At 36.4% G+C, this 25,513-nt stretch overlaps 1 protein-coding gene across 2 annotated transcripts; it reads right to left on the minus strand.

The window, feature by feature from the left end:
* Positions 1 to 110: 110 nt before the first annotated feature.
* Positions 111 to 24,421, minus strand: sh3glb2a (SH3-domain GRB2-like endophilin B2a). Of its 2 annotated transcripts, XM_084388786.1 has the most exons (12): positions 24,232 to 24,421; positions 23,790 to 23,931; positions 20,399 to 20,527; positions 13,309 to 13,442; positions 13,137 to 13,229; positions 9,931 to 9,993; positions 9,560 to 9,583; positions 8,932 to 9,021; positions 6,294 to 6,394; positions 4,953 to 4,967; positions 4,651 to 4,861; positions 111 to 1,739 (listed from the first exon to the last, which is right to left on the minus strand). In XM_084388786.1, exons 1-12 carry the CDS (start codon positions 24,292 to 24,294, stop codon positions 1,632 to 1,634), a joined length of 1,173 nt encoding a protein of 390 aa, XP_084244912.1. In that variant the 5' UTR covers positions 24,295 to 24,421; the 3' UTR covers positions 111 to 1,631. The 2 variants fall into 2 exon arrangements, with proteins under 2 accessions (XP_084244912.1, XP_084244913.1); XM_084388787.1 differs by lacking the exon at positions 4,953 to 4,967 and having other exon boundaries at positions 24,232 to 24,385.
* Positions 24,422 to 25,513: the final 1,092 nt, after the last annotated feature.

A 25,513-nucleotide genomic window follows, 5' to 3' on the forward strand; every position in this document is an offset into this window, starting at 1 on the left:
ATCTGTCATAAGCACTATTGTGGGACATTTATGTAGTCACACCATGCAGCACTCAGTTACAAAAAAAGCTATTTATGTGTTTAAATGATCAGTGAAGACCTTGAAAAAGATATGTATCAATAAAATGACTTTTATTACATTATTAAGCCTGATTCTCTCCGCATGGTTTGGAGAGGCCGCATTAAATACAACAAAAGAGCTGGAAAAACAAGAAGTGACCAATAGAGGGCAACCAAACTTGGCTTATGAATTTATGAACTCAGTTTTGGCCATTATACATAAACCACAGTGATTTGCAATAAAAAATGAAATAATAAAATGATCATAAATCGAATAATACAATAAATACTGCACACCGAACACAATATCTAAATAACGTCACAATATCTAAAATGTTTAGCTGCACTTTGGCACTAAAAAAAAAATATAAATAAATAAATAAACAGGAAGTTATGAAGCCAAACTCTAAATACAGAAAGGTCTGAAATTAATTTAAAATAAATACATTGATAGGCATCATATAAAACTGGTCGTGCAGTGGGTTTATGATGGCATAAATCAATCATGTATGGTTTGAATCAACAGAGCAATCTTGGGTTTCAGAAACTATCTAAATAAACAAAATGATCATTAATATAATTACATTTGACTTGTTAAAAGAACAATGGAATGTGGCGACAGCACTTTTCAAAACAATAATACATTTCTGTAAATCATGTCAAATTGGGCCTTAAAATTTAGATGCTTAATTTGTTTATATTTTGTCTAATTAAAAGAGATTAAAAAAACACTTAAGTGGCACATTTTCTGAGTGGCTATTAGTGCACTGGTAGCTTCATCATGCATGAAAAACAGGAATTTAAGGCTGGAGATCAACATTCATATTCTGGACACTGCTGGAATATTTAGTTTGACGTTGTTTGCAGTGATGAACGTCTTTATGAGACGCAGTTAAGGCTGTGTTTCAGTTAGGCTTTACGAAACTAACTCAGTGCAAACGTGTTAGTGCTTAGACGGTGTAGATAAACATTTAGTTTTGAGCTTAGATCAGCTTCAGGAGAACCTGAATAAAGATTATTCACTATATTAAAGGCAGAAAAGACATTCTGACTGACCACAGAGCAGTTTCTAGTGCAGAAAACAGGCACATAACATGCATGTGCTCGTAATGAATGTTTCAGGCATTTGTGAATGAATTGTTAGTTTTGTAATGGTGAATATTTGTGTGTTAGTCTGAAATTTAAAAAGAATTATAATGTTTATGAATTATAATGCTGACTAATACCTCGGGTATTAACATCATTTAATAATTCATACGGGTTTGATGTTCGGTATTAAAAAAAGAAGGACGGATTATAATCTTTCTGTGATGCCCTGATTTCCACTCAATATTCACGAGCTTCTCCAAAATCATGTTAAAAACTGTCAGAGACACCGTGAACATCTTAAATATTAAAATCAAACAGAAATAAAGCCCCCTGACACATGCATGTAAACATACAATAGTTTGCTTTTCGGTAAATAAACCCACGCATGGGTCGATCTCACAAGCGTCCATGATTCAGTTTGGGTGTTAAAGCTGGAAACTGTGTGTCAGGACGTGGAAGAGTGTGTGTTTGTCTCTCGCCTCTTTAGCTCAACAGCTCCAGATATGTAACAGGCACCTTCCCCTTCTGGTTTCCTCTCTCTCCGATCAGCCAATCAGAGTCCATTCCAGGCACTGTGTACACTGTGATGAGCTGATCGTCCAATCAGAGGATGGAGAAAAACATTTCATCAGTTTAGAGTCTAAATGCCTTTTAAGTAAATAGAAGGGCTGAATTAATCAAAATTCTAATATTCAACTAGGGATGGGACGGTATGAAAATTTCATATCACAATTATAGTGACCAAAATTATCGTGATTATCAATATTATCACGGTTTTGTTAAAACGAGATGAAAGTGTTCAAAAAGAACTGATGCTCACACTAAAAACAGTTTAATATTTGAAAATCAACAAACAACAAATAAAACAAGCAGCTCTATTCACTTTTTTAAGCAAGATTATATTCTGTGGCATTTCCTTCCTTATAATGACCGTCATCAATAGCAACGCATTATAACACAGCGCACATCCATGTATCGCGACAGGTGTCGTGCTGAAAAGTGATGGTCCGCCGTAAATTGATTGCGCCCAGTTTCTTTACGTCTACAGCTGGATCAAACAGGCATAACGTGCAAATAACCATCAGTTTATGTCCGTGGTAATAGCAAAGGTATGTCTGTGTGATACTTTGTGAAGTTTCTTTTAACATAATAATAACAATTGTGGCCAAATAAGTGTTTGCAGTTTATATCAGGTATGACATTTACATGATTATAGGAAATAATAGAAGCCTGTTGTTGCCGATGGAATGTGTGTTTGTATTTGGAAAACGGACTGTAGCCTATAATAACATGACTTACTGCTGAGCTATATATAAAATAAAGACATGATCTCTTTTGCAATTATCCTTATGACTCTGCATTATTTTACCTGCTGTGTACCAACTAATCCAGCCCTTTTAACCTGTTAAAATACCTTTAAATGTCGAAAACAACCCATAAAATGCAGTATTCTACTTACAACAAAATGATTGAAGCCTCTACTTATTGCAATAAACAATGCAATCAATTTTCGGCAGACCATCACTTTTTTTAGGCACGACACCGGACGCGCTCTCTCGTTTCATTCAAATACAACTTGCCGTCTTGCTTCTCCGTTTTTGTACGATTGTTTTGTACGCTGTACAAAATGGATTTATAAACAGGTGAAACAGGTCAGATTTAAAACATTAATCTCAATTCAATATGTCCCCGTAATTATGTGGTTACAAAAAAAAAAAAAAATCAGTGTAATAAGTGTACAGTGATATACATTATTATCCCTTAAATGTCACTCTTAATAGTCTTGTTTGAACTCGATCGTTTGTCTTTGGCTCAAAGCCATTTGCTGCGAACTTTTCTTCGTGGAAGCTTCACGTTTATTTCAAGTGAGTGAGATAAAATATTTCAACTCAAAACAACATTTTGTGCCCAATTATTTCCCAGACGTAGTTTTGGTATTGAGGTCAAAGTTAACTTGCTATAAACAGTGGGTGATGGTCACACAAGACGACTCGGCAGATTTGAAGTGTTTATTGTAGAGACCATCCTCGATGGTAGTTCCATCACTCAGGACTTTTGTAAAAGCCAAAATATGACCACACCTCAGATTTGGTCCTCTTAAAAGGCTGAAAAATCTCCCGAGCACGGTCACTGCCTTCCACCATTCCTTCTCGAATAAAAAAAACAACAACATTGCTTGCTGCGCCTGCGTCAGACTGTTGCTGGCTGGACAGGATTTACAGTGAGTTATTAAAAATCGCGATAATCAAACACGGTTTTAATGATAATAAAATTTTAAACGATAATACTAACCGTCAGTACATTTTATTGTGGTTTATAGTGAAACCGGTAATCGTCCCATCCCTATATTCAACAATATTCAAATGTCTGTTTTTTTACTATATTCACAATGTTTAATTTTGTCACCAGCAAAATTATTGTGAATATATTAGGGATGCACCAATATGAAAATTTTGGCCGATACCGATAACTCTTTATATTTAAAAGCCGATAACCAATATATTGGCTAAATCCAAATTTTTATGTAATTTTTGAGAGCCTGGTTATAAAAACAAAAAAGTCTCACCATTAAAATCCATGTCCCAAGAACACAATTGTTGGAATTGCTGAAGGAAATAATACATTATTTATGTATTTATGCTTTAATATCTAAATATCGGACCGATAACGATAACATCAAATAGAACATTATCGGCCAATACCGATATGGTGGCCGATATATTGTGCATCCCTAGAATATATTTGAATATTTAATAACACCAACTGTAAAGTATATTATCACTGAGTAATGTAGACAAAATGTGATATATTTAGTAGATCCAACTTTACCTGCGTACATACAGTACACTAATATACAGTATATAGCACATCTCAGATGCGTGATTGTTTCTATCATCGGAAAAATGTAAACTGTACTATTGCACAGCTCTAAATATAAAGTTTGATTTATAAAATATCCAGGTTTATTAAAGCGATATATAAGATATTGCAAATCTCAACTGCTATATTATCGCCCAGCTCTTTATATAAAGTTGAATATACAGTATAAGTATGTCCATCTTTATCTGCATGCATACAGTATACTTGCATAGGACGATATAAACTTGAATCATTGCAAAATGTAAACTATATTATCACCCATCTGCTAAATTTGACTATAATGCATTAGAATATTAAGACATTATCATCATATCATGATTTTCTGTAAAGTTGCTTTGAAACAATATGTATTGTGAAAAGTGCAATATTAATGCATTTAACTTGACTGAATTTACCAAAACCTATTGATATTAAATAGAAATTTAAACTAGCCAATATAAACTATAATGCCTATAATGCATGACATCTCTGTAATGCGGGAAATTCAGTGAGAAATAATTCAGGGGGCGGGACTTGAGGATACAGTTTTATGCGGTGATATTTTTTAAGAGATTACATAAATCCTTGGTTATCTTTGGACGTTATCATGAGTTTGAATATCTCCCAGCAAACGTCTGCTCACCTCATCAGCCATCAGCGAGAGCTCACTGGAATCTCCAGCATCGTAGGCATACAGGACTTTGGCCTTGCGTGTGCCGCTGGCGGGCGGCTGCACTTCTTCGATCTGAAGAGCGTCTGTGTCTGGAGATGGAGAGTGTAGAGGCAGGACGGCGGACGGGTCTGTGGGGCTGCCGACACCGGGGGAGTTCACCTCCAGTGAGTCGGGGCATCCTCTGAAACACAGAAGATTGACGGAGGAGACGAGGAGATGAGGGCTCTGCTGACTCGTGTGTGCACTGACAAGACGACAAACTCAAAACTCACATGTCTCCGCTGGAACTGCGAGCAGACGATGGGAAAAGTAAAACAATCGTTTAGAATAATGTCATGTGATGAAGTCATATTTTCCACTGTAAAGTAAAGATTTCTTCTTTAAGAAATCTTGGGAACACTTTAGTTTAGGGTCCAATTCTCACTATTAACTAGTTGCTTATTAGCATGCATATTACTAGGATATTGGCTGTTTATTAGTACTTATAAAGCACATATTAACGCCTTATTCTGCATCCCTTAATCCACCCAATTCCTAAACTTATCAACTACCTCACTAACTATTAATAAGCAGTGATCAGGAGTTTATTGAGGTAAAAGTCGTAGTTAATCCTGAGAATTGGACCTTAAACTAAAGTGTGACCGAAATCTTTAATTTAATGGGCTGCGCTTTACAATAAGGTTCCATTTGTTAACTATATTAGTTAAAGTGCACATATGATGCTCTTTTAAAGGTTCCTAATTTAGCTTTCTTGGTCTCCTACTGTAGGTTTACATGCATCTAAGGTAAAGGACGAAAAAAACGATTTAATTTTCTCAATCTACATACAGTAGCATTATCATCTCTTTTCTCACAGTGCAGCTCTTATCCCCTCTTTTCCTCAAGCCTGCTCCGCTCTGACTGGTCAGATGGTCCAGTTAGTTGTGATTGGTCGATCGCTTACAGCGCGTGCAGAAAACCAAACAGCCATTACCATATCTTGAATTTCAGCTCCAGATCTTCCTCAGCACTTCACACACAGTGCAGCCAATAGACGAGCATTATACAAATGTGTTACAAACCCACATGCGTTCATGCAGGAAGTGAGACTGAATTACTGACGACTCATTTCCGTTCAGAATCACTTCTTTATTTTAGGGAAACAAAAACTCCATTTATCTGCACTTTGATCTGTGAAACTCTGCAGAGCTTTTACTTTCACAAACAGCTCTGTTACACACTACATGAAAGCTAACATGTGAAAAACCATAATAGGGGCACTTTAACATGAACTAATAATAAACAATACTTTTATTATTTATTATACTGTACATTTACTATTATTATTATTTTATCTTCATTTATTGATCTCAGATCATGTCCATTTTAACATTTACTAACATTTTCAAATCAAAAGCGGTCTCTGTTGACATTAGTTAATGCACAGTGAACTAACATAAATAAACCACGAACAATTGTATTTCTATTAACAAGTAAGACATAAATTGCTCATGTTAGCTAATGAGAGTGTTGTAGTGTTGCAATTTTATGTTATATTTTTAGGACTGTTGAGTTTCAATGACCGTTTTTGATTTTGTGCATGCTAAACATCATCAAGTATTAGATTTGCTCACCTGCCCAGCTCTCTCTGCAGCTCCTGCATGTATTTGTGGCACTGGTTGTAATACACCGTCTGCGCCTCCACAAACTCACACAGGCAGCGCAGATGATTCACCTGCGCAGACACAAAAGACCTCATTAAACTGTGCAAACACAGACTGCACTTCATTTGTTTGCATAAGGATAATAGCTATTTAAGCTTGTTGTCAGAGTCTTTTGAAATATGAGAGGTTGAGAGGTTATTAAGAAAGCCTTTAAGCCAATCCTGGCAATGAGGGTTATCCGTTTAAAGTGTCTTGTTTAACGTTAAACTATTCAAACAAACACTTCTGATCAGGTGTGTGTAGGGTTGAATATCGTTTGAATCTTAAGTGATTCTGATTCTTATTGATTTCCAGTTTCGATTCCAAAAAATTAAGCATATTTTATTTTATTCACTCTATTTTGTCTTTTTGCACAAAACATTTTGTTGCAGCTGAATAAGAGCACTTACATGGGGAACTTTGTCTATGGTTTTAACAAAAATACCACAGCAAAAAACAACCAACTAATATACATTTTAAAAATGATTAAAGACAATTAAAGAGTCAGTAATAAAATAAGAACAAATAAAGCACAAACAAATACAATTGAACAAAAATGCAAGTTTTTCAGATTGGTCTAGTATTCAGGAACAGAAATTGAAATCAACTGTAAAATAACAGTCTTCACTTCATAAATAATATATAGACTTATTACAGTTACAAAAGTTGATTAACATTTGAAAGGCTGCTGTCACTTTCAGACAGAATGCACAGATCCAATATACTGTTACTAGGGGTGACCCCGAATAGTCGAAGATTCGATGCTTCGATAGGAGGAGCCTGATTCGACTACCGATCTCACGGTCGAGTCTTCGCAGAGGTGTTATGAAACGAGGATCATGCCACTTTGGCTGTATGAGGGCGCTCAATGTCTGATTTCACATAGACCTACCGGTTTTCTGTCAATACGTTAATATTCAGCCTATTATGATAATGCTGTATATAAAAATGTGCAAAGAAAGAAGCTTTTAATAAATATTTTTTAACGTGCGTGAATAAATCCAAACACCCCGTGACAGATTTAAGTTTCACTTTCAATCCGTTACCGACAGAGGAGCGTCTTGGCGGCAAGGATTTAAATCTTTAACAATGTCTGGGATAAGAAAATCTAAAGCGTGGATGTACATCATCAGAAAGGATGTTCTCCAAGGCTGGATTTAGCATCAGGAAAACCATGATCGCACTTCTGCCGGCCAACGTTAACAAGCTGGTTTTCCACAGGACATTCTAAAATGCTTAACGTGAAAAAAGCTTTTAAAACGCTTAAAAGGCACTTTAACGTGGCTTAGGCTAATGTATGTACACAGTACACACTTTATTAAGAAACCATACTATGTGCAGATAAGCAGATGAACCCAGAATATGAACGCAATGCGTTCCTCCTATAGTAAAGCGGTTTCATATTTTAATTTAACTATTTTAGGAGATTAAGTCGTTAAACGTTTTTCACGTTAAGTGTTTTAGAATCTATTTTATCCGCGCGCACAAAAGACTCCAACGGACACAGACAGAGTGAAAGACTGGATTTGTTCTCTCGATCAGGTAACGTTAGGGTACAAGTGATTTCAAAACTTTTCAGCCGGTTCTAATTTGATTTTTGGATGCTGTGAACATTTTTAGCTAAAAGACTGCCACTCCAGTTTAGCATTTATTGTTGTTTCTGCAGTTAAATAGACAAAGTTGAAAAATCTGGCTACTATCGTTATTTTAATCATTTCTTTATTTTAATTTTATTTATTGATCTGTCAGGGTTATCTAATCTAACTATATGTGGCTTGTGTTTTGAATATTATGTTCCCCTGCACTTTAGGCATTTTGCACACATTTTCTCCTCATCTTGTGACTTGATTCTGATTTATTTCGTTTTGTATTTTTATTTATTAGAAAGGTATATTCTGTTCTAATTTAATTTTGTAAATTAATTGTTTATTTTTTCGGTGCATCTATGTTGTGCTGTAGCCTACTTACCTCGCACAGGTAATTTAGCCAATTTAATTTGATTTGCATGTGAAATATAAATCCTGTCTGCAGTGTGGCCTTTCTGGAGTTATTTATGTTATTTCTTAGTTTTATTGATCCAAAATGTTTTTATACATTTTCTTCTATCTTTGTGTGATTTTCTGTACATCGCGGCTTTGAATTGTTAAAGCCCCGCCCCCATACACATGATTCGACTATTAGTCGACTATAGGCAAGACTTGACGATTCTGATTCGACTATGAAAATCCATAGTCGGGGACACCCCTAACTGTTACACTCACTTTTTCTTTCTCAACTGTTTAAGACAAACCCGACTGTATTTACAATGATATTTTGACATCATTTTGAATTTGGCTGTTCAAGCTCAGATGTGCTTCAGATGTGCGCGGAGAGAAAACAGTGCACGAGTGCATCTTCTTGCACTTGAATGGTTGAAAATCACATTAAAATGCGCACAAAGGAATCGATAAGCGGAATTAAACTTTTAATTCTATAACAAGTCTCCGTTTCCTGACTCAATTTTCTATTCCCAACACTATGTGTGTGTACTGTGTGTTAATGCAGCGTGCAGTGTGTAAACACGACTCACGTGTGTGCTGCTGATGCCCTCCAGGAGCAGTCTGGTGACCTCAGCCTGTCTGTCAAACTCTGTCTGAGCGACACGCAGTTCATGATCCGCCTGCATCAGAGAGACAGAGACATTGCATAACCAACATTTGCATCTAAACGCTGATCTGATGAAAACATAAAATGAATCTCAAGTTCATATTTAAGTCAAATGGAAACAAAAACAAGGAAATAAATATATTTTGATTTATTTTACATGATTTGTGACATTATTTTTATGATTAAGAATCTCAATTTCCTCTGAATTTAGTTAAAAACAGCAACAACAACAAAATAATATATTCTGTTTAATGATTTTCATTACTGAATTACAAAATGTTTTTTTTTGGCCAAGTTATGAAAATAATCTCACCACGCAAAACATTTTAACATTCTTCACTATTCAAACTTTGTTCAAAATATTTACTTTATACTAAATATTCGACGCATAATATTTAATTTCTTATTTTGAAATATGACCCAACATTTCATCACGAGATTCAGTCAAATTTAACTTAATTCACAACGACAACCAAACCAGAAGACAGTAACAAAACATTTTGACAGAATATATATAAACATCAATATATATGTGATGATGTCACGCTTACTTTATCAAGCTCCTCATTCCAGAGCTGATCAGAGGAGAGAGAAAAATGCAGATAATATAATTCAGAATGCTGACCAAACTATAAACGTGTAATAAAACTGTTCAATAAGAGTGCAGAAGAATATGTGATTAGTTTGCTTATAGTGGTGAGTATGAGGTTGCTCATTTACTGTGCTGTACACCAGGGTGAAGCATGTAGATTTGTGTCATGGTAAAATAATCACTAACCCATGACGCACAGAATTAGCACTTTTGACAACAGAATGTCCGGATATTGAATGACAGGCTGTGTCTCATGAATATTGACACTGGATATGTAATAGAGTATATGTGTGTGGAGGAGGGCGTCTCAGACAGTGAAGATGTTCTTACCGCAGATGCACTGGCAGACAGCACATAATTACGCGGTCTGGTCTCTTGAAAGTCTGGAGCAGCCTGAAACAGACAGGAACACACTTTGATGCACTCCTCATGCCAAAACACAAATCAACAAACACATAATGCTGCAGATATTTTAGGAAAGAGACTGACTGGCACCATTGAACTATGGGAAGATAACTGCTGGTCATTGTGGGATGCTTTTAAATGCCATGCATCAGAACAACAGATAGATTCAAAGATCAGAATATTGTGCGTAAGCTTGATCAAATCTAGATGATATTTAGCTGATCTTTAAAAAGTATGATAATGAAAGCATCTGATCTTTGATTTTGCGGAAAAGCAAAATAAAGAAATACGTGAACTGAAATAATGACATTTTTTGTGTGCATTATCTATAAATTCTGTTGCATTAATAAATCAATTAGAGTGGGTATATATTGTTATGATATGATGGAATAAATGATCACATAATCGCTGCAATTATTGCAAAAAATTAAGCTTTGTTGTTGCATTTTGGAAATTTGGATTTTGGTAACACTTTATTTTACAGTGTCTTACATGTACTTGACATAGTAATAACAGTAAATTATGCATAATTACATGCAACTAACCCTCAACCAAACCCTAATCCTACCCTAACCCTATAGTAAGTGCATGTAGTTGCTTAATATTACTCAGTACTTAAATATATAATTACACTGTAACACTGACACCTTAAAATAAAGTGTAACCTGGATTTTTAATGTTTACTCTGAATCATGTAATTACATCATATCATTTAAAAATAGGTCTTATGTAAATCCTGGCAAGTGGAGTGCATGAAAAATGAAGGAACAAAACTGAAAAGCCTTTGTCGCTGTCATTCAAAAATGTAAAAAAGGCAGAAAAGCATAATGAGGAAATTTACTGCGATACTCACTTCTCCCTCACACTGTGAAGGTTAAAGCAGAGACACGCGGTTAGTGCTCAGTGTCAACAGGGGAGAAATCGCTCAATATTCACAACAAACACGAGGAAGAGACTCATATCAAGTGATGCTATCAAAGCATGACAACAAGGAAGGGGAATGAGAGGTTTGGGAATCGAGAACCGGTTCTCATTAAGAACTAATTACATATGAGAGGCGAGTTTTCCAGACTACCAAACCTGTAAATGCAGCGTACTGTGAGGGACATGACACTTTTGTTTTGTTTTTACAGACGTGGAGCATGTTTTTCCTCAAGATTTATACTGTTTATTACTGATTATTTGCCATGACTGTTCATTATTCGACAAAACTCGAGGTCAGTAAATGCAATAATAATTAAAATCATTATCTGTTATTTCTTCCTCAAACGTCACCTTTATTTTTATAGTGCTTTATACAATAGAAATTGTTTCAATTCATCCTCATTAATAAGCAGAAAAAAAAAAACTGAATTAATGATGCAAACTTTCAAATTAAAATTAAATTCAAATTAAAATTCCACTGTAGAGCAGCTGAAGCTGATAATAGTGTCATTCATATTATTAGAAAACACTGTTATGCCAATGATACTCAGCTGTATTTCATCACGACAAGCGTGTTAAAGATATTAAAATATTGGATGACCAGTATTTTTGGTCTATTAAATTCGGATAAGACTGAGATATTGTTTATTGGACTAAAAACCGGCACACAGAATCTCTTCAAATACAGTTTGCATCTAGAAAGGATGTACAGTTACTTCATCCTCTACAGTTAAAGGGATGGTTCGGAGTAAAATCAACCTAGGGTCCTTTGCACCATGACCTCGAGCCAAACTCCCCCCAGAAGCCTTTTTTCCCTTGGTCGAACATTATTAAAGTTAGAGCTTATTTAGAGATATCAGCCGGATGGTTTAGTGCAGGCGCTAATGGATCCAATGATCTATCACGTAATTTACCCCACTAATAAGAATGGTACCAAACTTCTACAGTAGTACAAATAGGTTCTGTACTCATAAAACGAGGCATTGGAAAGTTTGTAAGTACATCAGGAGTTTATTTAAATAACACTTGCCTGACGGCTCAAGCTACCACTAACCTGGTCGTCGAGGTCACTTCCGTGATTTGGGAAAAGCCCGTAAAAGTCCTGGCAGAAAGCGATGCATAAGGATGTAGTGTAACGACGCCCAGTTCCAGGAATGCACTAACATTCTGGGCATTATTAGTGGGGTGATACATCCTTGGATCCATTAGCGTCTGCACTAAGCCATACGGCTGATATCTCTAAATAAGCTCTAACTTTAATAGTGTTCGACCAAGGGAAAAAAAGCTTCTGGAGGGGGTGTTTGGCTCGAGGTCATGGTGCAAAGGACCCTAGGTTGATTTTACTCCGAACCATCCCTTTAAAGACCTGGGTGTAATATTAGACAGCAACTTGTCTTTCGAAAATCATATTTCATATGTTACAAAAACAGCTTTCTTCCACGTCAGAAACATTGCTAAACTCCAGAACATGCGATCTGTTTCTGATGCAGAAAAGTTAGTTCATGCATTCATGACCTCTAGACTACATTACTGTAATGCATTACTAGCTGGTGGTTCTGCATCCTCAATAAACAAGCTACAATTAGTCCAAATTGCAGCTGCGAGGGCTTTACCAGGTCAAGAAATCATGATCATATGAACATATAACACCAATTATATCATCTCTACACTGGTTACCTATTAAGTTGAGTATCAATTATAAAGTATTGCTACTGACCTATAAAGCCCTAAATGGTTTAGCCCCAACTGATCTTCTATCACCTTAAAATTAACTCTGGGCTTCTGGTAGTCCTAAAGTCCACTAAAGGAGGGAGAGCGTATTCACATTAGGCTCCTAAACTCTGGAAAAGCCTTCCTGATGATGTTCAGGGCTCAGACTCTCTCTCCTGGTTTAAATCTAGATTAAAGACGCATCTCTCAAGGCAAGCATTCACATAATATATCTCATAACCTTGTACTCCAGCTATATCTGATGAAATGCACATGATTATATTCGCTTGAAATGTTATGAACAGCAGCTACACTAATTATTTTCTGTTTCTACCTCGGGATGCCCATTATTATTCAGCTCAATTCAGTTAATTGCTCATTCAGTTCAGTGTCAATAATAAAATCTGATTGCGTGAAACAGAATCAGAAATGCTAAATCCCCTATGATTCCCATTCCTAGAGAAAAGAGAGGGTAAATGAGGAGAGGAAAGTCTTACAGCCGCTTTGACCTCCGCTGCTCTGGCCTTCTTGATTCGCGCTTTACAGGCGTCGAGATCCAAGCGCCGATTCTCCAGGAGTCGCCGCTCTTTCTGTAAAGCCGAGAGCATTTGTCAATGCATCAGAATCGTGCTGATTTTAACAGAGATACTATCATATAGTCAAACTTACAGAAATGGTCCTCCAGTCTCCCTCCAGGAAGTTGCGCAGGGGTGTGAGGAAACTGATGGATGAGGTCTGCAGAAAGTCTCTCTGAGCGCCACCCAGTCTCCTCTGGCAGTCGCCCACCTTGATCAGGGTGCTTCCTACACACACACACACACACGAGTCAAAGTGTGGGCAGATATAGAATAAAAAACATTTCCCAGTGTTTAAAGAGCATTAATTCATTTGGTAACACTTTACAATAAGGTGCATTAGTTTATGTATTAACTAACATGAACTAACCATGAGCGGTTACACTTGTCATTGTTAATTATATATTTAAGTACTGAGTAATAATAAGCAAATACATGTACTTACTGTAGGGTTATGGTAGGATTAGGATTTGGTTTAGGTTTAGTTGCATGTAAGTATGCCTAATTTACTGTTATTACTATAGTAAGTACATATAACATATGGACAAGGACACTGTAAAATAAAGTGTTACCTCATGAGCAACACATTTGTAGCTGTATTTGTGAATCTTTGATAATGTTAGTTAGTAAAAAATACAGTTGGTTATTGTTTGTTCATGTTAGTTAACTGTGCATTAACTAATGTTAACAAGATTTTAATGGAGTATTAGTAAATGTTGAAATGAACATTAACAAAGATGAATAAATGCTGTGTAAGTGCAGTTCATTATTAGTGCATGCTAACTAGGGCTGGGATGATACACCTATCTCCCGATTCGATACTATCACGATACTTGGCGGCCGATACAATATATATTGCGATTCTACAAGTATTGCGATTCGATATTGCAATTTTTTTTACACTAGACCATCGGGAAAAGTTAAATCATACACTTATACAGACTGTACATGATGTATAAGATGAGTCATATTTACAAAAACAAATCATCACGTCTTCCTGACTTTTATTTCAGAAGCATCATACACTACTACATTCTCTTGAATAAATGATTCAATAACAATACATTTTTAACAGTCACTTGTCGCCACTTCGTGGTGAAACAATGTAATCGATAAATGCGTTATTTTAAGCACCAAGTTTCCATCAAAAGCTGATTTTGATCGCTATCGTAGACATCAGTGTTCATATTTGAACTTTAAACTTTTATCCAAGTACTTCTATGATAACTTGAACTATTGTATCACAGAAATAATGATACTATGAGGTTTAAAAGACTCTCTCCGGGTCAGCGCCAACACAGATCTGAATGTTGTGATATGATTTTGTCAAAGTTCAACAGACAGACGAACTGAAAGATTGCGTGGTGTTTGAATCGAGATCACAGTCTTTTAAAGATGCATCGTGCAGATCTACTGTCTTATCTCTCTCTCTCTCAGGATATGAGCAGCGTGAGGGCTTTTCAGTGCGTTCAGTCTCACGTCTCTTCCACGTTTCCTCACACCACTGCGCAACTTCCTGGAGGGAGACTGGAGGACCATTTCTGTGAGTTTGACTATATGATAGCATCTACACTTGGGATATTACGACACTCATAGATAACGACACATTTCACCCTCTGTTGGAACAAAAGTGGCTAACTTCTGTCAACCTCATCTACAAGCAAGGACAAAAATAAAGCAATTGAATTTGAATTAATATCGATTCTGGAATAATAATAAAAAAAATCGATTGAATCAAAAAGGTGAATCGACTTTTTCTCCCAGCCCTAATGCTAACTAATGTAGTTAACTACTGTTAACTGATGAACCTAATTGTAAAGTGTTACCAATCATTTTAATGTCCGTCTTGAGTGCAGTCCATTTACTGCATTGCAATCAATGCAGAGTTTGTTTGTTTGTTTGTTTGTTTGTTTGTTTTTTAATAGCATGCCAGCCTTTTCACTATAGTAAAACTATATCAGATTATATAAAGCTGTGTTTCCACTGCAAGTGTAAATGCACAGATCTGGGGCCTCATTTATAAAACTGTGCGTAGGAACCTTACTAAAAGTGTACGTACGCCCGAAAGCCAAAAATGGCGTACGCAAAAAAATATTCAGACTTATAAAACCGTGCGTACGCCAGAACCTGCGCAGAATTCACTTTATAAATCCCAGTCAGCGGAAGATTGTGCGTACATGCGTCTCCACCCGAAATAACCATATATGGAGCTTACAACGCCTAGTTTTACTATGCAGATCCTCATCTACATATCATTTGCATATGATTATTCATCCACGTGATAACTTAAACGTTATCACGTGGATGAATAATCATATGCAAATGATATAAACGGTACAAGAAACATTACATTAATACAAATCAAGTAATTGCCTATCCTTGCCTTGTTTTTGAATAGCCTACATAAATCAAATAGTGTAAAATACATTTCAGAGAAAGTTTTTCTCAATCTTTTCCACTGGCCGAATTGTATTTTTAATTGATTTATATTTTTAATGGAAACAGATAGGCCTTGGGCATTATTTGCACGAAACTATTTTCTCAGACAATCTGGTATTATCATGATAAGCAATTATCTCTGTGGTTAAAACATTAAAGCACGCCACAGGAAATGTGTTCAAAAACAATCGCATCCACAACAAATATTTCTAATGATTGAATTTAAAATTTTTTTGTAACTTCAGTAATGATTTCATGTTTAAGTGTTTAACTCCATTAATTTTAATGGCATATTTAATATAAATGTTTATATCAGAAGTATTTTATTTATTTAAACTGTTATTTGCGTCAGTTTCACTAAAAGGCTCAACACGCTCGCTGCCGCGGACATTTAAGAAGGAATGGATATTTGCTTCAAGTGACAGGCTTGGTGAATGAAATTGTATTTGTATAATCTTTCTGTATATGTTTAATTTTCTTTAGATTTTCTGTATAAAAGTGACCAAAAATACATTTAACTCCAGCTCACCATCGGTGTCGCCAAAGTGCTCCATCTCCAAAACGTTCGTACGCATGGGTCAGAGTTTGCGTGCAGGTGCGCAAATTTTCCCGTCAAGTTTTTCTTTATAAATCCCACCTTTTGCGCAGGAACTGGCGTACGCATGTTTTGAGTACGCAAGCTTTATAAATGAGGCCCCTGATCTTTTGGCCATATCAGATTTTTTGGCCCGCCTGTTTACATTCACTTCAGTCACGACTGGCATCCGATATCTGTGTTTACATTCATTCCCGCCCCAAAATTATAGTGGGTGGTCGCTTTACTCTGCATATTGTAGAAAACAGGCCTGCACAATATAACGAAATAATCAAAATATTGCAAATGTATACATCGCGATATGCATATCGCAACGGCTTGCAATAACTGGGGTCATGACCAAAAGACAAAGAGAAAATCACTCACAGCTCTCGGCTGAGTAACTTTTGTAGCTTTAATAAGAATCAGTATATATTTCATTCATACAGTGAAAACTAAGCAGTGTTTTATATTCAGTTTCTGTTGTTAAATAACCCTAATGTAGGATAACCTGAACCCCTAAACCCCACTGATGTTAAAATAACACTTCTTATGCCACAGTAAAACACTGATGTTCACTTTCAGAAGTTGTAGGGATGTTTTCTTGTCACAAAAAGAAACACGTATGTAGGTTATATAATTTTAAATATATTTCAAAGATAATTGAAGTTTATTTTACACACTTTAAGCATTATCGTATCGCATATCGAATATCGCATTATTTAATGAGTTATCGCAATTTTCTTCAATATCATGCAGCCCAAGTAGAAAACTAATAATAGGCAATAATTCATGTCGGGTGGCCATGATTGTTTGCCAGCATGGATAAGATAACAGCTGTCATGGATCTGACCGAACGGATCTGTATTGGAAAATAACAGTAATTTCCGTTTGTTATTTTATCTTCAGGTCGTTAGATCTAGAATTCTGAAATAAAATAACACAACATCAGAAAGCTATCTTTGGCCAACGTGTCACACGCCCTCGCCTTGTGGAGGCTTTTATATACGCGTTTAGACATGGTCGGATGTCCAAATATCGGATATGAATCTGATTTAAAACCACATTTGGAAGTGGCTCAGATTGTATGCGTAAAAATCAGATATCGTGCAGATTTGTGAGCTTACACATGTGCAACAAATTCTGATGATCCATGTCAGAAGTGAGCAAAAAAATAATTCATTGAGTTTGTTCATGGTGTATAGATCCCACTGTTTGCCATTTGTAATTAATATTAGGAATTTACAGATCCAAATTTTAGATCCATAAGAGGTTTCGTGCAATTTTTGAAGCAATCAATGGAGAGATTCGATGTGGATCCAAAATGGAGACGAATCGTCACAGCTGGTTGAGAGAGGGCACAAACACACATTAGTCGGAGCAGCTGTTCGGCCCACTGAATCAATAATGAATGATGAACGCCTCTTTACATCTACAGCACACTCTGTGGTTTCAACTGCGAAATTGAATCGGCTGATCTAATCTTGCTTTGACCTAAAAATAAAGCTTCCATGAAACTAATCAAAAGTAATTCAATGAGTATTCATTGATCATGTGACTGGGTCAGATGTTCTTAATGCTCTGTGGATCATCTCAAATCCTGCTGGAGAATATGATCATCAGGTTGTGTTCACGTCGCTCCAGTGCGGCTTTCACTAAAGTGAAGGAGACACTCACCAAATGCTGAAACATTCTCAAATTGTTTCATTTAATGAGTTAAAAACTGCATTAAAATTAGAAAAACGCAAACAAAAGCATTTAAATGTACTGTATGTGGAAATTATAGCGTGCTTTCTTGACATAAGCAACCTAATTAATGGCCTACTGCAAATGCAGTCAAAAGATTACAGGAAAAAAAACCCTCTCCATTAATTTTACAAATAGACACTTCAAGGTTTTCTACTTTAGATGGGCTGTGCATTAGTCCCGTACTTACAGAGATAAGCCGTGTGTTTCCCCTCACACTACAGCCCATCCTACAGCATGTGGTCAGTCACGGGACGTTAATGAGCCATTTAAAACCACTAAGTGCACTTTAGTTTGAGAAGAGAAAAACCAGAACGCCCAGTTCCCTCTCCACTGTATGGATCTATTAGACATTAGAAGCGCAACCAAACACAGCCATAAAAGCATTTATCATGGTAGTATAGAAAACTTCAACACTGGAATTCATATTTATTCACTTATTAATAGCTATTGACTAATATTATATATACACTAATCCATATTTAATGTAGTCAAGTCAAATTTATTTTTAACAATTTTTGACAATACAAGCTAAAATCATTATGTTAGTGTTTATAATATCTTAACGTCTTCATGCCTTATAGCCGGATTTAGTAGATTAGAGCTGTGCGATATATAATATAGTCACATTTTACAATGATACAAGCAATCAACCAGCTGAGATTTGCTATAGGCCTAGTATATATACAGGTGAAACTCATTTTAATATCGTGCAAAAGTTCATTTATTTCAGTAATTCAACTTAAAAGGTGAAACTAATATATTATATAGACTCATTACATGCAAAGTGAGATATTTCAAGCCTTTATTTGTTATAGTTTTGATGATTATGGCTTACAGCTTATGAAAACCCCAAATTCAAAATCTCTGAAATTTTGAACATTTTCATAAGCTGTAAGCCATAATGATAACAAATAAAGGCTTGAAATATCTCACTTTGCATGTAATTTTCTATATAATATATCAGTTTCACCTTTTAAGTTGAATTACTGAAATACATGAACTTTTGCACGATATTCACATTTTTCGAGTTTCACCTGTATGAATGCGAATAAAGTTGTACGTACTTATGACCCTTTATATAAAGTTGGTTATATATTTTCTTTTCCCGTGTTTTTGTTCATAGTGACAGATGAATTTTGCACCAAATTATTAATGTTTTTTTGATTGCACATGCACACATGACCCTTGGCGCATCTTCATATCTACTAAAAAGTTATAAAAGGAAAATCTCTGTGGGAGAATGCTGGCCAGGAAATGACATCAGACACTGCTGTGACCTCTGACACTATTGATCACTGCGATGGGGAACATGCATGGAGAAAGAAAAGGCATCGAGATGTATTGGTTTGGCTGTTTCCCACACAGCCTGCAGGGAAAACCCATCAGAGACTGGGAAATCAATTCAATCACTGAAAATCTTTCATGTGCGGTTTAATTATTCCACCACTTAAAGAGCGCACCGCTAACTAACCTATTGTGTTTACAAATGACATCTACAAAAGCAGCTTTAGAATTACAAATGTCACTGAATTCAATTAAGAGCAAATCAATGGATTTGTCCTCAACCCAGCCGTGTTCAGCTTATTCTACTCGTACAGACTAAATAAATCAAGCATTTACTCTTGGCAGCCAAAACTGCAGGTTCGTGAAGATGCAACATTTGCTAATTAATACGCTCTTCTGGCCGGACTTCCAGCATGTGCAACCAAACCTCTTCAGATGATCCAGAATGCTGCAGCTCGTCTTGTCTTCAACGAGCCCAAGAGGGCTCACGTCACTCCTCTGTTCATCTCTCTGCACTGGCTACCTCTCGCTGCTCGCATCAAGTTCAAGGCATTGAGGCTTGCTTACAGATCTATCACAGGCTCAGCTCCCTCCTACTTTCACTCACTCCTACGAGCCTACATCCCTACCAGACGCCTACGATCAATCAACGAGCGATCTCTCGTGGTTCCATCACAGAAAGCCACAAAATCACTTTCCAGAACATTCTCATTCACAGTTCCATGCTGGTGGAACACTCTCCCCACCCTCATCCGGAATGCAGAATCCCTAACAACATTCAAAAAACAGCTGAAAACCCATCTCTTCCGTGAGCACCTAACTTCATAAAAATAAAAATAAATAAATAAAAAAAAAATTAAAAAAAAACTTTCCCCTTTAAAACCTCACTTATCGGGCTTATGCTACTCTGAATAATGCCTGAACTTCGTATTTTGAGCACTTCTTGCGTTGTTGTTGTTTTTTGCCTCTTCATGATGACTCGCTTAATTTAGTCCTGATTTGTAAGTCGCTTTGGATAAAAGCGTCTGCTAAATGACTAAATGTAAATGTAAATATGCATTGATAAAAAAAAAGGGATGCATGAATGCAAATTGTGAAGACACATGATTGGTGAACATTTCTGAGTTTGGATTCTTACCATACGGGGTTCCTGGTCCGAACTCCTTCGCTGCCTCCAGCATGAACTGGCCTAATATTTCTCCATTCGTGGCTCGCGGTGGAATCTTCCGGTCAAGCTTTTCATACAGGAACTCTTCGATGCGAGCACCTGCCGCACACACACACAAATAATGAGTCAGCGCTCCAGACTGCGACTAAATGGTTGTATTTTGCGACATTTTTTCTGACTAAATTTTGTTAGAGGAGCCACCAATACACTGCCCAACTGATAAAGAGTTGCCTATTTCTGTTACATAATATGAGAAACGACAAACGAAACGAAAGCGGAATGAAACCGTGCTATCCGCCTTACGGTACGTTCACACGCGTCAACGCTTGACGGAAGGCGTGGCTGAAGTTTGGCACTGACGCCATGGTCATAGCAGCGTCAGCCAATGAAATTAGACAGGAACTCAAATTTATCCTCAGTTTGCTGCTCTTGAACAGGATGAACGTGATTGGCTGCCGCCTGGCTACTGTATTTGCATAGAGCGATCCTGATTGGCTGACGCTTCCGTCTGTGGCGCTTCACTGGCGTTGCTCGCGGCAGAAGTTAAAAAATTCTCAACTTCTGCCGCGAGCAACGCCAGTGAAGCGCCACAGACGGATCCACAATTCTTTTCGGCAACGCTTGACGTCACCCATTCAAAGTCAATGGGAAGCGGTGACGCTGACGCCCCGTGTGAACGTACCGTTATTCCTGCGCCCCATGACGCTTTGCGCGAATTATGTGTGTAACTTCCGTCAAGCTGTAAACAATCAGTGAAACGCTCGCTCTATGAACGCAATACGTTAAAAAAGTGTCACAATGAGATGACATTAATCTACTCACCCTTCAACCATCGAACATTAAAAGGACATTTAAAAGTGTAAATGCATCAACGAGGTACTTTCAACCCCAAAAGCGCGAGTCTTTGCTTAAATATCACTGTAGTAATATATATATATATATCTGTGTTATGTAACTCGTGTTGCCTTAATCAAAAATGTTCATTAACTTTAGCATTGCGTGATGCTATTTCAAAGTGATTTCCGTCATTTTGACTGATAATAAATTGCATTTACCTGTGAAAACAAACCTGGAAAGAGACGTGAGGATTTGAGGAGAATAACGAGAGATTCTTTGTGCGTTCCAGTGAATTATTAATGGAATATATCGTAAGACCACAAATGTGCAGGATATGTTGGCCTTTTTCATACTTTTACAGCGGATTGCAAAGGGAAAAAAGAAAATAATCACGAGGAAAAGAAAGCAGCGACTGAAAAGAGCTCTTGCCGTAGATATTCTTGTTATAACATGTCACGTTAAAATATCAAGTATAACGTTATTCCCATGATGTCTGAAAATAAATCATGAAGGAAAATTGACAGATCAGATTTATTTGTAGGGCAACCTGCCTTTTTGAATGGAAGTTCCCCAAACCGGAAGTGCGACCCATGGTTCAACACGCCGTAAGGTCATCAGGAATAAGGTGGATAGGACCATTTATCAGCTCAGAGCAATAATAGAGAGCGCAGAGTAAACCTCGCGGGCCGAACTCGATCACGTGACACTGTTACTACACAGAGATCCAGTGAGAAAGCATTTGAATTCGCTGCAGAATTAAGAATCTCAGATCAAACCGAGGTGACGTGGAAACCAGGAGAGACATCGGTCCACGAACGAACGAGTTATAAAAGGCTTTTCAACCCATAAATCACCAGCATACAAGGATTTAATGTAGCAACGCTGACTGTAACCATGGTATTGTGGCAGAAATAGTCAAATGTTTTTACATTATTAATTTCAGTGTTCGTACAACCTTTTGAGAGTGAAATTCAAGCACTTTTCAAAGGCGTCACACTTTTTTCTAGCACTTCAAAGCTCTATTTTTTTATGATATGAATATGATACAAAATAATCCTATTCAAATCAATCAAGTTAGGTCAAAAGAAATGAAAAAGTAGTCCGATTGTATAATGATTAAAATGTAATTTTATAGATTGTCATGTGATTTGGTCTCAGTAATGGATTTGTAAGTATTTGGGCTTGTTCCATTCCCAGACTTTTTAATAAGATGCTTTGGTAACACTTTATTTTAAGGTCCAATTCTCACTATTAACTAGTTGCTTATTAGCATGTATTTTACTAGGATATTGGCTGTTTATTAGTACTTATAAAGCACATATTAATGTCCTGAACATATTCTTTATCCCTTAATCCACCCAATACCTAAACTTAACAACTACCTTACTAATTACTAATAAGCAGTAATTAGGATAAATGTCATTGATTTTAAACTCTTTACATGACGATCTGAGCATTGCTTTATTCATTTACTACTACATCTGTCAGTAATTGAGAATTTTACTTCATAAACTAATTTCTTATCATTTTTAGACATTAATTGACCAGCATTTTCTCCAAAAACTGAATAATGTCACAAAAATTACACACAGAAGTTTATGTTTGATCGAAGCCAAAAGCAGATATTTATTACATAGACATTTACCATAGATTTGAAACACAGCTCACATAATTAGGCAAAAGTGCCCTTAAAGGGATAGTTCACCCAAAAGTGAAAATTATCTTTCTGTCATCATTTGCTCAAACTCAAGTTGTTCCAAACCTGTATACGTTTATTTGATCTGTTAAACACACAAAAAAAGATATTTTGAAGAATGTCGGTAACCAAACAGTTGATGGATCCCATTGACTTCAATATTATGGAAATTAAAAATTAAAAATCATGTGTCAATGGTTCCCCACAACTGTTTGACTACCGATATTCTTCCAAATATGTGACCCTGGATCACAAAACAAGTCACATGTCGCACGGGTATATTTGTGGCAATAGCCAAAAATACATTGTATGGGTCAAAATTATCGATTTTTCTTTTATGCCAAAAATCATTAGGATATTAAGTAAAGATCATGTTCCATGAAGATATTTTGTAAATTTCCTACCGTAAATATATAAAACATTTATTTTTGTGAGTGAATGCAGCACAATCGCCAACATAAATGCACAACTTTCAAGGAGATTTTCTCAATGTTTCGATTTTTTGCATTTTTTGATTCCAGATTTTCAAATAGTTGTCTTGTCAAATATTGTCCTATTCTAACAAACCATACATTAATGGAAAGATTATTTATTCAGCTTTCAGATGATGATGTATGAATCTCAATTTAAAAATGTTTACCCATGTGTGACTGGTTTTGTGGTCCAGGGTCACATATCTTCTTTTGTGTTCATACACACAAAAATCATACAGGTTTGGAACAACTTGAGGGTGAGCAAATGAGCATTATATTTGTGGGCGAACTGTCCCTTTAACTGAAGCGTGTTTAATTGTGTGTGTGTGTGTGTGAGATCTGGGCTCCTGCTTACCGGGGTTCGGCTGCAGCAGAACTTCAGTCTGTCTGTAGATTTTCTCGGTCCAGTTTTTGGTGCAGTCAGCTCTGGACAGCAGACTCTCAAAGTGAGTGTCCAGCTCGGTCTTCTCAGCCTGTCCCAGTTTCTCCTCTGTAAACTGGAGCAAAAGTAACGAGATCAACGAGAATCTGTTATATTCCTGAGAGGAAACGCATCAAAATAATTACAAACACCGTAAAATATCTAAATAACCCTCATGTTCAATCAACATCACCATTTAACTGCTAACGTTACATAATAACTAATGATTTTTTGTACAGTGGATTTGTGATGATATCTGTAAAACGGTTTCTTGTTTTGGTGTAAACGCAGAGTCACGCGCAACACATCAACTGTCTACGACACTCTGATCGTTGCGTTTAAACTCTTATATTTATCCATAAACGAGGCTTCTTACCTGAACAGCCCGAGAGAAGAATATTCCAGCATCTGTAGCGAGTTTCCTCACGTTGAAATCCATGTTGTAAGCGGAGAAAGAGGCGGAATCCCCGCGGCATTAGGCGCTCCGCAGAGGCCAGTGTGTTTCTGTGTTTCTGTCGCGCAACCGTTTCTGTAATTCACGGTTATTCCTCTAGAGGGCGCTCAGCGGCTCACAGAGTCGCAATCCTCCATTTAGTAGCATTTAAATCTCAGTACGGTTTTAATTTTTCCTGTTGGAAACGTTTGTGTATGTAAGAGCATTATCGTTATAATCCGTAAATTCTAAGGGTTAATATCTTATTTATTAAGCCAGTAAATCAATCTCTATAAAATGACTATCGGTGACCACACTCACACTGTGATTGGTCCATTCTCGCTGCCCTGAGTAAAGTAACAGGAGTCACGTGACTTAACGCTGTTTCTCGTTTTAGCACATATCCCGACACCAATTTAGTCCAGAATTTGACACTGAGAAGTAAATAATAAGATACATATATTATTTTAAATAATTATTATTTGTTAAAATAATTATTACGGACCAATTACTGACAGCTCTCCACCTATTTGTAAAACTATTCCTGCAAATATCCATTCTTCTTCTTATAGCTAGTGTGTGTATTTAATGTGTGAGGCATCATCAGTTTAATTTAAAGGGCAATTCCACAGTTTAGAGCACACTTTAACATGTATAACATTATATTCATGAATGCTCTTTGGAAAGTGATTGATAAGTTAGACAAATAAACATAATATTCGCCTTTGTTTCATGTGGTATATAATCATTCGATGCAACCCAAAAAATGAGTGTAAACACATATGAAATATGTTCTTGGAACGGACGACATGGACTAAAAACTCTGGTTTATTGTACACAAATAAAGACTGCTCCATACATCAGACTGACACACTGTCCTATTATACACCACCTGCAATTATTAGATAAAAAATATCTTATAATTATTTACACTTAATACTTGTATTAGAATGATTTCTGAAGGATCATGTGACACTGAAGACTGCAGAGTAATGATGTTGACTTTGATCACAGGGATAAATAACAGTTTAAAATATATTCACATAGAAAAGACATTTCAAATTTTTGTCATTAATAATTTATGTACAATTAAATGTATTAAAAGTATTAACAATGTAACAATATTACTGTTTTACTCTAAATGCCTTGCTGCCCATAAGACATCTTTCAAAAACATTAAAAAATCATAATTATTCTAAACCTTTGACTTATATGGTAAATTCAG

Source organism: Rutilus rutilus (assembly GCF_951802725.1).
Source record: "Rutilus rutilus genome assembly, chromosome: 19".
Lineage (NCBI taxonomy): Eukaryota > Metazoa > Chordata > Actinopteri > Cypriniformes > Leuciscidae > Rutilus > Rutilus rutilus.